This window comes from Thunnus albacares, chromosome 11 (genome assembly GCF_914725855.1).
Source record: "Thunnus albacares chromosome 11, fThuAlb1.1, whole genome shotgun sequence".
In the NCBI taxonomy this organism is placed as follows: Eukaryota; Metazoa; Chordata; class Actinopteri; order Scombriformes; family Scombridae; genus Thunnus; species Thunnus albacares.
This window is the reverse complement of record NC_058116.1, coordinates 17474128-17490117: the sequence shown is the minus strand read 5'-3', so window position 1 is coordinate 17490117 and position 15990 is coordinate 17474128. Positions and strand designations below refer to the sequence as shown.

Here is a 15990-nt window from a genome sequence, read left to right as displayed (position 1 = left end):
TGCAGCTATATTAGTGTGACTGTGTGTAACTACTGGAATGTGAAGCACCGTGTCTGTTCAGAGAACCCTCTCTTCATAAATAAAAAAGAAAACTGAATGAATTACTACGCTGTTTCCTGGACGCATTGTTATAATAAAAGCTGTCAGATTATAACTAGTTCCATCATGACTGCAGTGTGTTTCACCCTCTGTGCTCCTCTGTCTTGTCTCCCCTTTAGAAACTGGGCATGTTGGCTCTTATCAATGAGGAGAGTCGATTCCCCAAAGGCACGGACTACACCCTTTTGGAGAAACTGCACAGCCGACACGCAGTGAGTCCACACGCACACATGAAAACTTACATGCATTTTTCACACGTGCTGCAATGCAAACACACCCTATCCCTCCCACGCAGACGCTCACATGCAGATGCAAAGGCGTAAGAATGATCCAAACCCCTGGCTCAGATAGCCTGTAAGAGTTAAACCTGTTGCCTTTGGTGCGGTGCTGAACGTCTGTGCAACACTTGTACATGCCCCTGAGCGCTCTCACATGCAAACACAACAATGCTGAAATGTGATCAGCCGTTCTCCCGGCCCGATCAGCATTGTGTGCAGGAGAAAAGAGTGTCCTCAGAAAGCCTAACGGGTTTTTTTATGGCTGACGGAAACAGGAGAGCTACAAAAGTGAGGTGTCAGGCTTCACTGCTGAAGCTTTTGTTGAGCTTTAAGGTCATGTACGGGGGAATCGATAGTCTGTTCATTGATAATTAATGAAAAGAAAATTAATCAACAACAATTCTGAATTATTTAATCATGTACTTGCATTTACAAGAGATTTGTCAAGTAAGAATGCTAAATATTCACTGTTTCCAGCTTCTCAAATGTGTTTTGCTTTTCTTTGTGCTATATTATTGTAAATGGATTGATTGATTTTTGGGCTCATTGATCAGACAAAACAAGTGATTTAAAGATGCCACCAATCAATTCTTGTCGTTGGAGGCAGCAGTTGTCAAAATAATGCCGCTAAAGTTTCTGGAGTTGCACACAATCTTCCTGAGAAGCTTCATCTGCCAAAGAAGATCATGTAATACAATTGAAAGCACTAGTGGTGAAATTGTTTTACCAACTGATAATGAAAATAATCATTAGCTGCAGCCCAACATGGGTTCCTGACCTTTGGGTTCCCTCTCGGAGGACTCAACGTACTCAATGTACTCTGCTTAGTTGGATTGTAATTAATAAAGAGGACATGAACAGTAAGTCTGGGGGCTCTTTGTCCTTTCTTCACAGACAAACCCATACTATGTGAAGCCCAGAGTGACTGACCACCAGTTTGGCATCAAGCACTATGCTGGAGAGGTAATTACCAACACACACACACATACACATATACAGTACAGAGCGAAACAATCACTAGAGCAAGTCATTATCTCCCTGAATGCCTAAGTTGAGGAAGTGAGTTAGTCGTTGGATGGGCGGTGGGATCTTCTTTTGCCAAAATCCTCTACAGGATGTTGACACCACACTGCCATGCTCCCCTCCCTGTACTGCTCTTTTCCCTGAGTCAGGAGAAACTGCTTCACCCTCCCCTTCTTTTTTTTTTTGCTTACATGATGACAAAGATTACTCTTGACAGAAGTGTAGAGAAAGGCAAAAGAGATCAGGGAAGAGGTGTGCTGGGCTCAAAAACAGAGAGTGAAAAGGGCAGGAGGGATGGCATATGAGGCGGGGTAGGAAGATTCGGCCTGATAAAGAATGGCCTTATAAAGTCTGCCTTAGACAAGGTCCCCTCAGTGTGAGCATGGCAGCTCAGTCACAAGCCTGGCATGGATGCCTATGGTAATGATGGTCCAGAGAGGACAGGCAGGCCAGCCAGTTGTTCCCTCTCTCTCTCTCTCTCTCTCTCTCTCTCTCTCTCTCTTTCCAGTGTGCCTCTCAGGAGAGTTTAGTCGCCTCTCTGAAAGCTCCTTCTGTTATCTGAAACGGTGCCCGTGACTTCAGTTGGGGAAATTGCAGCATCCTCCGATAAATTTGATTATTTGTGTGGTGCCAGAGAAATGCAGTTAATTTAAAGCCTGGAAAAAAAACTTTCAGGCTACATTTTTAAGTGTTTTGGACTATGGCGAAGTTGTCAACATGTATGCTGCCTCTTGTACACTCCACCTTTTATATTCTGTGTACCACAGTGCTCTACGATTTATAACTAACTCTGATTCCCGTACTCATCATTGAACTGGTTGACTGGCGGTCACTAAGTCTACATAGACAACTTCATTTGTATATTTTTGTGTACAAGGCCATGCTGGGTAAACTCCCTTCATATATATGTAACCTCCTGACGCAGTCTTCAGCTTCACTCCACCAGGAGGCTTCATTACCAGGTTTCAATGGTTTGCACTGAGCTGGGAAAAAAAGCCTTCTCCTACTTTGCTCCCTGGACTTGGAATAATCTGCAGAGCATGCTACATCTTAATAATCTGCCTAATAACCTTGGAAAAATTTAAAGCCTTGTTAAAAGTCCATGTAACTGAGAGATGTAACTGCCTTACTTGGTCTGGATTTAGTCTTTTCCTTGTGTGTTTGCGATCCCTATCCGTTGTGTTTTATTTCTATTTAAACTGTAACTGGTGTGCTGTCTTGGCCAGGTCTCCCTCAGAAAAGAGATTTCAATCTCAAGGGACTTCCTGGTTAAATAAAGAATGAACTCTCTCACTATTAGATGTGAACTTTTAACATCAAACCCAAAAAACCACCACCTTCTGAACATTTAAGTGTCTCAGTCTGCAAGTTTACAAATACAGTGATTGTATAATGATGCAGATGGACTGAATTTTATTTCTGTGGATTCCAGTGACTGTATACATCATCAGCGCATTCACCGCTTATAAGATTTTGTGTTCATATTGTGTCTAATTCTCCGTTACAGACCCATTCCTCTGTAGCGTCATGAGGCTACCCTAGTTAACCTTCTTACTTAACTAAACCTGAAACTGACAGACACAGAGAGCCTTTTGTATGAGTCGACTCCAATGAGAGAGGAATGGAGTGTAATTAGTGTGTCTGTGAATTATAAATACATGTGTCGTCAAGTATGGATCTCATGGCTCCCCATGAGCCTCAAGGCTTGGGGATGGGGTGGTGGGGGTTGTTATTGGATTATAGTGTACACACACAGCTGTGAAAACAAGCTCACATGCACACAAATGTGCTTGTGTTTGCATACACATGCAGATTACGGTATGTATTTTTATATTCTTTTATACATTTCAGTTGATAAAATACTTTTAATGCACTTTTATTTTATATCACACTGATGCACATACAAACACAAACTTAGAGTGCATTACTGTGGCGAGGAACGCTGTGTCGTTAAGATGAAGGCTGAGCAGAACACAACAGGTGACTGCATTAACACACACGGCGCTCTGCTGTACTTGTCTTGTTCACACTGAGCCTCAAACACGCATTTACAGTCCCTGCTCAGGTCAAACTTTGTGCACATAGGTGTTAATCTGAAAAATTTAATACCCCATAGCTTTATTTCCAAAGGAGTCATCCATCATTTTAAGATATTGGTGTCCAATCTGAGTTATGGGTCGATAATGACAACTTTGCATGCAAAATTGTTATATTTTAAAGTTTGAAGAGAACAGATTTTGAAATATCGTGTTAACACTGCTACCCACATAGCTGCAGAATTTCTACCAACTAATAGTTCATATCTGTGTTGTTGTAAATCATGAATAATACCCTGACAACAAAAAACAACACTTAATAGCTGCTTCAGTACATTATTTTTCTGTCTTCATAATATCACATTCATCTCGAAGGATATTGACTCTTATGACTGGACATGTTCTGTTGTTTAACAGACTATTTGATAAACCTGGATTATATTTGGATAAAGCTGCAAATTACTGGTTGTTGCAAATTAATTACTATAGAGCTGCAATGATTAGTCTGTTAATTAACTATTAAATTAATTGCCAACTATTTTTAGAATCAGTTAATCATTTGGAACTAAAAAAAAAATCCAAATTCTCTGATTCCAGCTTCTCAGTTGTGAATATTTTCTGACATTTTATAGACCAAACAATTAATCGATTAATTAAGAAAATAATCGACAGATTAATTGATAATGAAAATAATTAAGTTGCAGCCTTACATTACTACTGCTCATACATATTTGCACAGCTTTTTGTACAGTGCATAAATCATGTATTGTATTGTATTCATTTCTCATTTTGTTGCATTTGTTTTTTTTTATTATTTATTATTCAATACAGTTTGTTTCCTCGCTCTTTTGACTGTTTCTTGTACTGCTGTATCGTGCTCTGGGGATAAATAAAGTCTCTCAAATGTAAACACACTCTGCTCTTACTTACTTTTTTGTTTTCACCTGTTTTAGGTGCTTTATGATGTGCGTGGGATCCTGGAGAAGAACAGAGACACCTTCAGAGATGATATCTTGTTCATTCTCAAGGACAGCAGGTAAACACAGCACTTTCTCTTCTGCATGATGAACACGGACCTTTATGATTCAGTCAATGTTCAAGTGTCTACAATCAAATGCTCTGTTCTGTACTCTGTGTCTGCAGACTTGACTTCATTTATGACCTCTTTGAGCGTGTGGGTAGCAGAAGTGGAGATGAGACCCTAAAGATGGGCACGGCCCGACGCAAGCCCACCGTCAGCTCTCAGTTCAGGGTGGGTGCAGAGCTTCTGTGACCTAAATATCACTCCCAGTTCCACACCCATGATTGTGTGATTCAGTGATCAGACAGACAACAAGTTTATTGTTCTTCATGTGCTACTGCATGTAATGATCACTTTATCTTGGCACGATGAGTGTCCGCACGGGGACGGGGTGAAAAAGGGCAGATAGAAATCATGGAGAGACAGAAGGGCAAAGGGAATACTGTCTGTGTATTTGATCTGCAGAGAATGGTGGGTGATGGGATATATGAAATATGTGGTCGGTCGGTAGTGGTAGTGGTGGGGATTGGGGAGGGAGGGGGGGGTTACAGTGGAGGGCTTAGTTTAGCATGTCCTAACTGCAGTGTGGAGAGAAGGAGCAGGGGAGGATTTGGCAGGCTGCCCTGGTCTACAGTTCCTAAAGCCAGGAGATTAGGGTTGATGGCTGGGCAGAGAGGGGCCAACCAGGGGCCAATCACGTTCAGCTCTGCCAGGCCAGGCCTCGCTGGAGACAGACTGTCTGAGGCAGGGAGGAGAGCGAAGCTGACATAGCCTGCTAGGTTCAAGGGTCCTCGGAGTGTGTGTTTGTGCATGTGTGTGTGTGTTAAGGTAAATATGCGCTGAGTGATACCCTGTAAGACTTCAAAAGTACTAAAGTACATTTACTCAGTACTTTTACTGCTGTTACATTCTTTTTGTTATTGTGCACAAGAAGAGAAAAGCACATGAAATATTGGCTGATTATAAGTCCTTTCTCAAATAAAATATATTAGCATAAATAAATGTCATAAAGAAATCAACATAAAGGAAAATGTTTGGACTAATGATTCTCTGCTGCTTTAATCTTTATCCTCTTGTTGCTGATGTGTTTCAGGACTCGCTCCATTCTCTGATGGCCACACTAAGTGCCTCCAACCCCTTTTTTGTGCGCTGCATTAAACCAAACATGGACAAGGTAGGTCATGCAAATTTCATTGCACAAAAAAATGTCAGAAACCCTGCCAGGTCTTGTCAAGGTCAGCTCCTGCAAAGTTAAACCTCCTCAGTGCTATTCATAGTTCCCATTGCTCAGAGCTAATATTTAGTCTTGTTGTTTCTGTGAAACTTTGACTCTCGCCAAGAGCAAAGTCATTTTACAATGTAACAGCACTAATTACCACAAAGTCATGAAAATATTTCACTGGAAAAGTAACAGTATCATTTGTTTTTGCACATTTTCACCCCTAATAAACTAATGCGTCTCTCCTGCTTTGGCGCAAAGACTCTCTTTGTACTTCCTCAAATAAAAGGCTGTGTACCAGCACATTCCTACCACTTTAGCCCCTTCACCGGGGTCAGAGGTCACCGCTGGCCGCTCCAGCTACGGCGGCTTGGCTGATGCTCTGCTGATCTGGCTGCATCAGTGAAATGCCAAGATAAGACCACAGCGTCTGCAGCAGAGCCAGCGGGAGGTTTATTTATTCATCCTCTATTCCACTCCTCTTTACCACACCACTGCAAACACTTTCAAATCCAGCACTGTTATCCAGTTTTTTTATATTGGTTCTTATATTTCTTTATTCTCTGTGCGAGACAGTGAATTTGCGGCACTGCAATCCAGTGACATCCTCTCTGTTACTTATTAATGTGGTGATTGTCTTCCTCTCTCAGCTCCTTATCTCCCACTCCTGATTTGTCATTCCACGCCTTCTTGCTTACTTATTATCATGGAAACTTCACTGTCCTCCTCTCACCCTCGTTCTCTCTACCCGCCTCTTTTTCTCATCCGTCCCCTGCTCTCATTGGCTCTGCCTCGCTTTCGCTCACCTGGCCTCAGTTGGTCAAGATGGAACAAGCCGTGCCTCTGTTAATCCCACAGAATGACAGGATTGCATACACAATCCTCAGATATGATTGCACGCATGCAAACACACACGCGCACACGTGTGATTTACATGCACGCGCTCTCACTGGAAAAAAATGTCACTCGGAGGAGGGCCAGTTTGTTTTCACTCAAACAAGTCAACATGCCATACCTCTTTCAGCTGCCTAAATCCTCTGCTAAAGAGCAGGGTTCAGAGCTCAGAGGAGCTCAGGATGCAAGTGTGCAAGTGCCTTTGTATTCAAGTGTGTCTCTTTCCACGCATAGTAGCATTAGCCCATAATTAGATTGACACATTTGGGGAATGCTGTGGTCCTGTTTGGGGCTTATCCAGCACTGCATGCCCTCTAGGTGACAATGGCCTTCGTGTGGTCCCTCTGAGTGATCAGGCAGCCTGTATAGAGGTGTAAGGCGGCAGACATCACTGATCCTGCTCTCTGATATGCAGGCTTGAGGAACATGGTGAGCTGTGAACAATGCAGCTGATTATTCCAGAAAGAAAGGCCTCCTCGGTTGGCAAGGTCTTGCTCCGCACTGTTTGTGTTTCTCTGTGATGGTGTGTGTGTGTGTTTTCTTTGCGCTAACCTGATTATTAATGTAAAATGATAGCGTTCAACGTGGTAATTTACTTTTTAGTTCAAATTTAACCTGACTCAGCAGTAAGATCATTTGAATAGGTGTGTAGGCTCATCGGTGGAGGATTACATTTGCCTGCAGAGTTCCACTAACAGATACTGGTTTCAAGGAGATTATATTTAGGGAACACATACTTAGTCACTAAAACATCAATTGTTCTGCATAAGGTCTGTATTCAAGTCATCCTTCAGTGCACAGCTGTTCAGCTGTTGCTGAAAAATGCCATAATCAAGTAAACATGGAGCTGTTAGTGTTGCTGTCCTTTAATAGGAATAAAAAGGGCATTTTGGTTTCTGCTGTTTTCATGTGTCACTTGTCATCTACAGAAGGCCAACCAGTTTGATCCAGATGTGGTCCTGAACCAGCTAAGATACTCTGGCATGCTAGAAACGGTGAAGATCCGCAAGGCTGGATTCCCTGTTCGCAGAACCTTTAAAGACTTCTACAGCAGGTCAGCAAAATACATACACCAAATTAAAAAAACTATCTCTCAAGTGTTGCTGCTGCATTTTGTCTAATTGCACTGAAATGTTTGTGCTCTCTGTTTATGTAAAGTAACGTTATGTGTGCATGTGTGTTGTTTCTGTGTTTCCACAGGTACAAGATGATCCTGAAGAACAAAATACACTCAGACGATGAGAAGCAGAGTTGCTCAGAGCTTCTCACACTCCATGACAAAGCTAAAAAAGAGTGGCAACTGGGGAAGACAAAGGTGAAGCACACACGCATGCAGGCATGCCCAAACTTGTTTTTGTCACATGGGAGGACATTTCATTGTCTTACATTCACGCCCTGGAGACTTGATCATAACATATGCTTAGCCCCTTACCTTAAACCTTAAACCTTAAACCTTAACAAGTCTGTACTTTAAAATTTAATGGATTACCTTGTAGGGATGAGCTCTTTCCCTTTTAGATGGTAGATGAGTCCCCCATAATGTGACTTTGGGAACTGATTTTTGTCCCTGCAATGTGGTTAATACACACACATAAATACACACACACACACATGCTCAGACAGGATAGAGTTGCAGGCTTGATGCAGACAAGAACACAGCTGGGCAGGCTGAAGGATCAGGTGAAATGTCAGTCTATGTTCTCTTGTAAGACGGACTCTGCAGTACACTTGTAAGGACCGTAAGTGATCAATCCGCATACATGCTCTTCAAAACACGTTCAACAAGTCTGAAATCACAGTTTTCAATCCATAAAGATGCAACAGTCTGCAGAGAATCATGACAGCAGATTTGTTCAATCTCGGTGTCCTGACTCAAGATGTCGGGCTGTTAATGTGCGCCACAGTTTGGACGCCCCCCTCCGTGACTCACGTCCAAAGGATTTTTCTGGCCGGTTGTGGTCAATCTACTGTTCTCCTGTTGACAACCACAGAGTTACACGGCAACTCCGAAAAAACCCTGACACCAACAACTGTTACTGTAACTGTAACCCAGTGTGGGGGTTTGCAGTAATCCTGAGGCAGCCTTAATGTAGCTGGAAGGGTGTTAGCCTCTTGACACTCACCGAGCTGTTGATTGAATTCAGACTCAACTCCCAGAGAATGATTTGGAGGTGGTGATGAAGCTGAGCAGAGGTTAGAGGAAAGTCACTTCTCATGCATTCGTCTTAGAAAAGTTATCACAGCAATATAATCTGCATCTGTTGCAACACAGCTTGCAGTGATGCTTATGTTTCACTTATCTTTTCCCTCTCTATTCGTCATTCTCTCTTTTTCTCTCTCTGGCTCATTATTTCAAACAATCATCAACTCCCCCCGCTGAAAGCCCTTTGTTTTCCACTGCTTTCTCAATGAATGATTAACCTTTAATGACTTGTTTGATCTGGAAAGAAAAACCTCTTCGCTCCATGTTGAACTCAGCATAAACGGCCCCTACAAAGCAAAAAGCGAAGATATAAATAAGACAGGCTTTATGGGGTTTCTTGAAATCGACTAAATCCACATTTGTCCCGCTGTTGCTTCCTGCTCTAATTTGTGGTTCCTCCATGGCTGTTAAATCACTGAGACATTTCAAATTTGTTGGTTCCCTTTTGGACAGTTTTTTTTTGTTATTCCCCATTTGGCTGGCAGACTATGAACAGTGTCAGCTGCACACATGGCACGCTGAAATATACGTCAAGACCAAAAATGCTTGATGTGAACCACATGTTGGTTGTTAATGAATATATAACCGGGGCATAACCACTAATGTGCACATGCCTACATACATTAAAGTTCTCACACACACACACAAACACACACACTTACTGACTTTTCAACTCCAGTGAGGAATCATTTTTCCTCTGTGTGGGTGAAACTTCATTACACATCCATGGTCAGCACTTTGACCTTTGGCTGACTCACTACTGGTGACTGCTCCACTTCACACAGCATATGCATCAAGAGAGGGAGCGAGACTTTAGTTTTTCAAAGTGAGACCCAAAAATGCACAGAGTGGCTGAGTGCGTGTCAATCCGTGCAAGTGGTTGTTTCTTTAATGGCAGCACAATATATATTTTTGGGGGTTCAGGGAAATGTAGTGTGGGTTGTGGGAAGGGAGCTGAGAGACAGAGGGGGCTACATTTCCTTTGGAGGAACAATCTGTGTGTAATTATATACATGCTGATTGTGTGTGGAGGAAGTGTGTGCCCAGAATTAGGGGCTTGGACGACGTTGCACGGAGTAGGTGTGTGCGGGTGTTTGTGAGCCATTTGTTTTACAGATGAGGGAAGGATGTGGAAAAGAGGAAGCTTCCTCCTCTTGCAGACTAACAGAGAGCAGGCAGGGCTGCAGCTGTGGGATCCTTTGATTAGTGGAACATCTGGGACACACACACACACACACACACAGCCACTCAAAGGCCTCCACCCTTCACACAAAAGTAGTTGATCCTCCGGGCTAGCAATAGATATCGCATTATCACATAAACCCAGATACACAGCTGGCTGGCTCTCCCAGCATGCTAAAATGTTCAAACAGATTAAATCTGATTATGTTGTATAATGTCATGCTACCACTGTATGTTTCTGTGAAATGACCCACACACTACATATGTTGAAAAAAAAAAAAGTCTCCAGTAGCAAGGGAAGGGTTAAGTAAACTCTTTCTCCTTCCTTCATAAGAGCAAGTAGGGGTGTGGCTTGCTTTTCTGGACACCCGCCACCATCCCTCCCCCTCATCCCTCCATCCCTCCTCTCCCTACCTCCCCCTTCCCCTCCCCTCCCTCTATGTGCCTCTCTGCCTGTGCACGTCAGTCGGGCTACCAACGCAGCGGTAGCAGCAGCAGCAGCAGCAGCAGCAGTAGGGAAATGCTCAGGAAGGACGCCTGAACACAATGAGGCTCTGCAGCAGCGGCATTAGCAGCAACACTGCAGTCCTGGTGCCAGTCTTCCCCTCTGCTCTGCTCTGCAGTCAGGGAGAGCAGCTAGCCTGCTAGCCTCAGCTGCACCACAGCTTCCTCTGCAGTGGGCACAGGGTGCTGCCAACAAACAACAGGGGCCCTTCACATCTCTGCGGGCCCTCTTTTGCAGCCTTACCAAGAAGAGGAACTAACCCATCCCGTTTCCTTCCAACCTCCCCACCCCCCACCACCCACCTACCCCCCCACCCCGACCTCCCTCTCTGTGTGTCTCTGTCTCTGTCACTCCCTGACGGCCGTGGCGCTGCTCGTCCCGCAGGTGTTCTTGAAGGAGGCCCTGGAGCAAAGACTGGAGAAGGAGAGGGAAGAGGTGCGGCGCAGGGCTGGCATGGTGATCCGCGCCCACATCCTCAGCTATGTGGCAAGGTGAGTGGAGGAGGGGTGGAGGGCTGGCAGCGACAGTTGTCAGTGTTTGTTTTGTAATAGAGTTGTGTGCAGCCCGTGTGTACGTTGGGAGGTGGAGGGGGGGGGGGGGGATTACGGTATGTGCATGCCTTTGTGTTTACCTTTGTGCACATGTGTTAAGTGATTTAAGATTTCTTATGCATTAAGACTAGTATGTCTTGATTTGAAAAGAGGCATAGGTCGTGTCCCTTCATTGGCCTGTTCTTGTAAGGCGGTGTTTAATTTAATATAATGGTACACTAACAGCAGTACAGTTGATGCATTTTTCTTCACTCAATAAATCTCAGTCACCTCAGCCTGAGTAGAAAGTTTCCCACCTTTCCACTCCGCCTGACAGACAGGACATCCATCATTTTGGTGGTTTAAAAATCTGCACCAACAGGCACCCCCAGACATGTAATCTAGCTGAGCTCCACCTGCGTGCCACCTTATATAAAGTCACATAGAGTCCTGTGAAATGCTCCGTTGGGAGAGTATAATGGGACTGATGACAGCGTTCATGTTGTGGGTTCTGTTCCCTTAAGAGCCACTCTTACTAAAGACAGAGGCTCGGGGAAGTTCCCTAAAGACACAAGTAAACCCTTTGTGTTATTATATGTAACAGTATCTCTGCTCAGAGTGTGTCCTGAGACTAGTCATGGAGTGATTACTAGGCCACACTCAGGGTCAGAGAGTCAGAGCATTGTGTGTGGTCCTTTAGCGGGGTCACGTGTGTTTTTGTGTGTGTGTGCGTGTTTATACTGTATGTGTGTGTGTATTTGATGCATGTGCAGCGTGTGGGTGATGGGGCTTGGTCACAGGGCTAAACACAACAGCCCACACGGCCACAATGGAACAGCACAAGCTCATCAAACTCTAAACATCGCACAGTTCACAATGTACAAGCTTTTTTACCAGTGTGTTTATTTAAACAGAGGGTGCCAGCGGGCGTTCAGCACAGTGGTGTGCAATGTCGCAAATATGTTTGTGGCGACACAGAATGTTCTCAGATAATGTTAAATTTGGGACTCTGCTTGAGTTGACACTAATTACAAATATGTGCGTGTTTGATTTTCTCACCAGGAAACAATATAAGAGGGTTCTGTCCAGCGTCGTCACCATCCAGAAGAACTACCGCGCTCACTTTTGGAGACGAGTCTTCCTGCGCCTGCGCTTGGCCTCCATTGTCCTTCAGAAACATCACAGAGGCCAGCTGGCTAGATCCCTCTATCGCCAACTCAAGGAGGAGAAACAGAAGCGAGAGGAGGAGAGGAGGCGAGTAGAGGAGGAGGAGAGAAGGAGGAGGATGGAGGAAGAGAGGAGACAACAGGAGGAGGAGGCGGAGAAGAGAAAGAGGGAGGAAGAGGAGGAGAAACAGAGGCTGATGGACGAGGAGCTGAAGAGGAGGGCGGAGGAGGAGGAGTCGAGGAGGAAGGAGGAGCTGAGACTAATGAAGGAGAAAGAGGAAGAGGAGAAAATGGCAGCTAAAGGGGGCGCGAAAAGGTAGAAATAAGTTCACTTTTTACAGGTGCAATCGTTTATATCAGAAGACTGTTACATGAACCACAAATGTATTTTATCTTGTTTTCAGGAACTCACTCGTGGTGAACGGCGCTTGTCAGAAGGTAATTCCACTTCATTGAAACACATTAATATGAATCGTTCACATGGCAACATAAAGTGCTTAAATGTGCTTTCTGTGTCTCTTCTTCTATGCTTGTCCTTTCTACAGAGGGAGCTGTCCCAGACTCTGTCCAACAATCACACCACTGAGGAAGAGAGCCGTCAGATGGAGGAGATCCTGCGGCTGGAGAGGGAGATCGAGCGCCTGCAGAAGCAGCAGGAAGACGGCGTGTCCCTTCTTGGAGACGTCTCCCACGAAGAGCGGCGGCAGATGAGGGACGCCGAGATTTACAGACTGGAGAAAGAGGCCTCCCGTGTAGCTACGGAGTTCCTGGAACTCTTGGACTTTGGTGGTTTGGAGCCATCCCTCTCAAGTGAGGAGAACCTCCACGACCCGACTGAATCTACTGCTCCTCTGGCTGAGGAGGAAGTAGATGAGGGTTTCCACGCTGAGGACGAGTGCGTTCCTTTGCCTGACTTCCCTCCACCAGCTGTAGTTCCTCTCGACAAGGAAATATTCCAAAGTATTCCCCCTCCTCCGCCCGCCTTTGCAGAAGGACTACTCAGTCGCCCCTCTGCCTCCTCTGCTACCCCGGCACAGCCCTCCCCATTTACCCCCAATGGACTGAGTCACGTCCCTGTTCTCAGAGACTCCAAAATCCCAGGCCCTCCTCCACCTCCTCCTCCTCCTGTAGTCACCAATGGAGAAAGGCAGCCATGCCAGAGGGCCAGCAGGGGTTCGGATTTTGAGCCTGTGAGCGAGGAACCGTCCCACTCAAACCTGCCAGACACAGAATCGGACTATGACCAGGAGGAGTTTGAGGAGGTTCACGGGAGCTCAGGTGCCAGCACCAATGACGGCCATATCACAGATGAAGAGGTGTTACGAAAATCTTCCTGCACCCAAAACAGTCTGGACTCCTTCAGAGGCAGCTCAGACTCGGTGAGAACTAACAGGCTAGGAGTCTTTCCTGTCAAATGCAACAGATCTAAACCAAATCCTTTGAAGCACCTTCAGAGGTCCAAAACAGAAATGAAAGTAGATTTTGTACATTAAGCCAAATTCATTTGAATTGGAGAAGTTGTTTATGTTTTTTTCCCCTCATATTTTACCCTCACATGGGATCCCTGTATTTTCATGTCAGATCAAGCTTTTTTCACACATACACTGACACACGCCTAGATTTTCTCTGAGGTTATTTTATTATGCTTCCAACACACATTCCAACACCTAAACTGCATATCCAATGTACAGAGTGCATGTGTGCAAGCCTGAATCTTCTCTTATCCTATCAAAAGGCACAGCTCGTGCCAGAATCACTGCGAAATACTGTTGCAATTATTTGTTTTGGCTCTGCTGATGAGCATGTGAATCTGTTCCCAGATACTGCTAGTCAAGCAGAGAGCTTGGATCTAACACTGTCAGATCAGCAAAATGTCAAAGGGGAAGAAGGGAGTGTGTGCATGTTCAGGGCACTGATTTACGTACTGAAATTGCAAAATGAGGACCAAAGACTACGTCTCATATTCTTCAGAATGCATAAAAAAAGCAATTTTTTTTTTTTTTTTTTACATAAAATTTGAAATTTGCAGGTGTTCATTTGTTAATTTTTTTGACCCAGATCTGCCAACCCCTTTTAAAATGTCACATAAAATCGCTTGCTTTTTATTTATTTGTTTTTTACCCTTAAAATAACTTCTAAGTGTTCTGTTCTGTGTTTGCAGTTCATTGACAGTGATGAGGACAACGATGGCTACGTGGACACAGATGAGGAAGTTTCCAATGGGAGAGTGAATCTGCTGAATGGCAGTGGGCCTCCCTACTTCCATGGCTACCTCTACATGAAGAGTTAGTAGCTTTAGCAAATCGCTGCCCAGCAGGCATGCAGATGTTTATGCATTTGCTATGCACAGCTGAACGTGGCTTGTGTGGTCATATCCTCAATTTAAGAGATGTTTTATAGGCCTTCTTTGTTTCTTTCTTCCTTACTATTTTTTGCTGTTCTAATGCTCCTATTGTGTATTCTGTTATTGTTTATTTTTGTTGATTGTAGCTTGGATGTTTAGTCTCAAGAGGATGTATGCGTGTGTGTGTGTGTGTGTGTGTGTGTGTGTGTGTGTGTGTGTGTGTGTGTCTGTGCATATGACTGAAATAAATTGACATTTCACATGAAACAACAAAAATTAAAATCCTTTCTTTCTCCTTCCGCACTCTTTCAGGTGGCCTGATGATCCCGTGGCGTCGTCGCTGGTGTGTGCTGAAAGATGAAACCTTCATGTGGTTTCGGGCAAAGCAGGACTCCGTCAAATCCGGCTGGCTTTACAAGAAAGGAGGAGGAATGTCTACCCTGTCTCGACGCAACTGGAAGATGCGCTGGTTCGTTCTGCGAGACTCGAAGCTCATGTACTTTGAGAATGACAGCGAAGAGAAGCTCAAAGGAACCATTGATATCCACACGGCCAAGTAAGATCTATTCTCAGTCAGGGAGGTTCAAAATCATGGCTCTTTTTCTCCTTTATGTGTAGCAGAACAATATATGGTTACATGTTGGTCAACTCTGGGTCTTTCTCTACAGGGACATAGTGGACAATCATGAGAAGGAAAATGCACTGAATATTGTGACTGACGAGAGGACCTACCACATCTATGCAGAGTCCCCAGAAGATGCCAGGTACAGTAATCCTCAACCAGCTGTGGCTGTTTTGGAAGTAGTGATTTACTTTGTCATCACTTCCTTGTAGACGTAATATGTGGAAATAAAGTTCCCCCTTGTGGTCACCAGTGGAAGTTCACACTGTAATTTTCACTTCCATATTTGCTGACTTCTCCCTCGTTTACTTTCTGCCCTCCCTCTGACCCCATCCAGTGGTTGGTTCAATGTGCTGAGTCGGGTCCACAGCGCCAGCCCGGAGCAGCTCATGGAGATGCACCATGAACAGGCCAACCCCAAGAACGCAGTGGTTAGTGCTGTTTTACCTCTCTACTGCCCGGGCCGTGGCTTCAGCTCCATTTTTCAGCAATAATCATGAAGCGTGTGACTGAATCGGTTGAAGTATGATATTCCAGATTCGGGTTATATAGTAATTTGAGTGGAAGAAACTAAATCCATACACTGGCGTGTCAGTATTCATGTTCATGTACATTACAAGATTGCATTGTAGTTAATAACTTTCACAAATATGGAAATCAAATAAGTATAAAAGAACAGCAAACCAATATGAAAGCAAGACAAAAAACGACCTAGTACATAGAAACAAGATAACAAATATGTTAAATTTAACTTGCACATTACTATTAACACCAATTTACTCACCTTTAATCCACCGTCTCCCACCAAAGAAAATATTTGCACATGTGCCAACAGTTAGAAACTATATGTGAATTCACCCCTCTCTTC

General features: G+C 44.3%; 1 protein-coding gene across 1 annotated transcript in view; it reads left to right on the top strand.

The window, feature by feature from the left end:
- Positions 1 to 15990, top strand: part of myo10l3 (myosin X, like 3) — a 55964-nt gene that overhangs the window by 34478 nt on the left and 5496 nt on the right. The window contains exons 15-29 of the mRNA XM_044364953.1: positions 219 to 311; positions 1272 to 1340; positions 4390 to 4472; positions 4580 to 4688; positions 5551 to 5631; positions 7500 to 7624; positions 7771 to 7885; positions 10845 to 10951; positions 12053 to 12472; positions 12561 to 12594; positions 12702 to 13535; positions 14318 to 14441; positions 14813 to 15056; positions 15169 to 15264; positions 15460 to 15553. Coding sequence (XP_044220888.1) covers positions 219 to 311; positions 1272 to 1340; positions 4390 to 4472; positions 4580 to 4688; positions 5551 to 5631; positions 7500 to 7624; positions 7771 to 7885; positions 10845 to 10951; positions 12053 to 12472; positions 12561 to 12594; positions 12702 to 13535; positions 14318 to 14441; positions 14813 to 15056; positions 15169 to 15264; positions 15460 to 15553 — 2628 coding nt within the window. The remainder of the gene's footprint in view (positions 1 to 218; positions 312 to 1271; positions 1341 to 4389; positions 4473 to 4579; positions 4689 to 5550; positions 5632 to 7499; positions 7625 to 7770; positions 7886 to 10844; positions 10952 to 12052; positions 12473 to 12560; positions 12595 to 12701; positions 13536 to 14317; positions 14442 to 14812; positions 15057 to 15168; positions 15265 to 15459; positions 15554 to 15990) is intronic.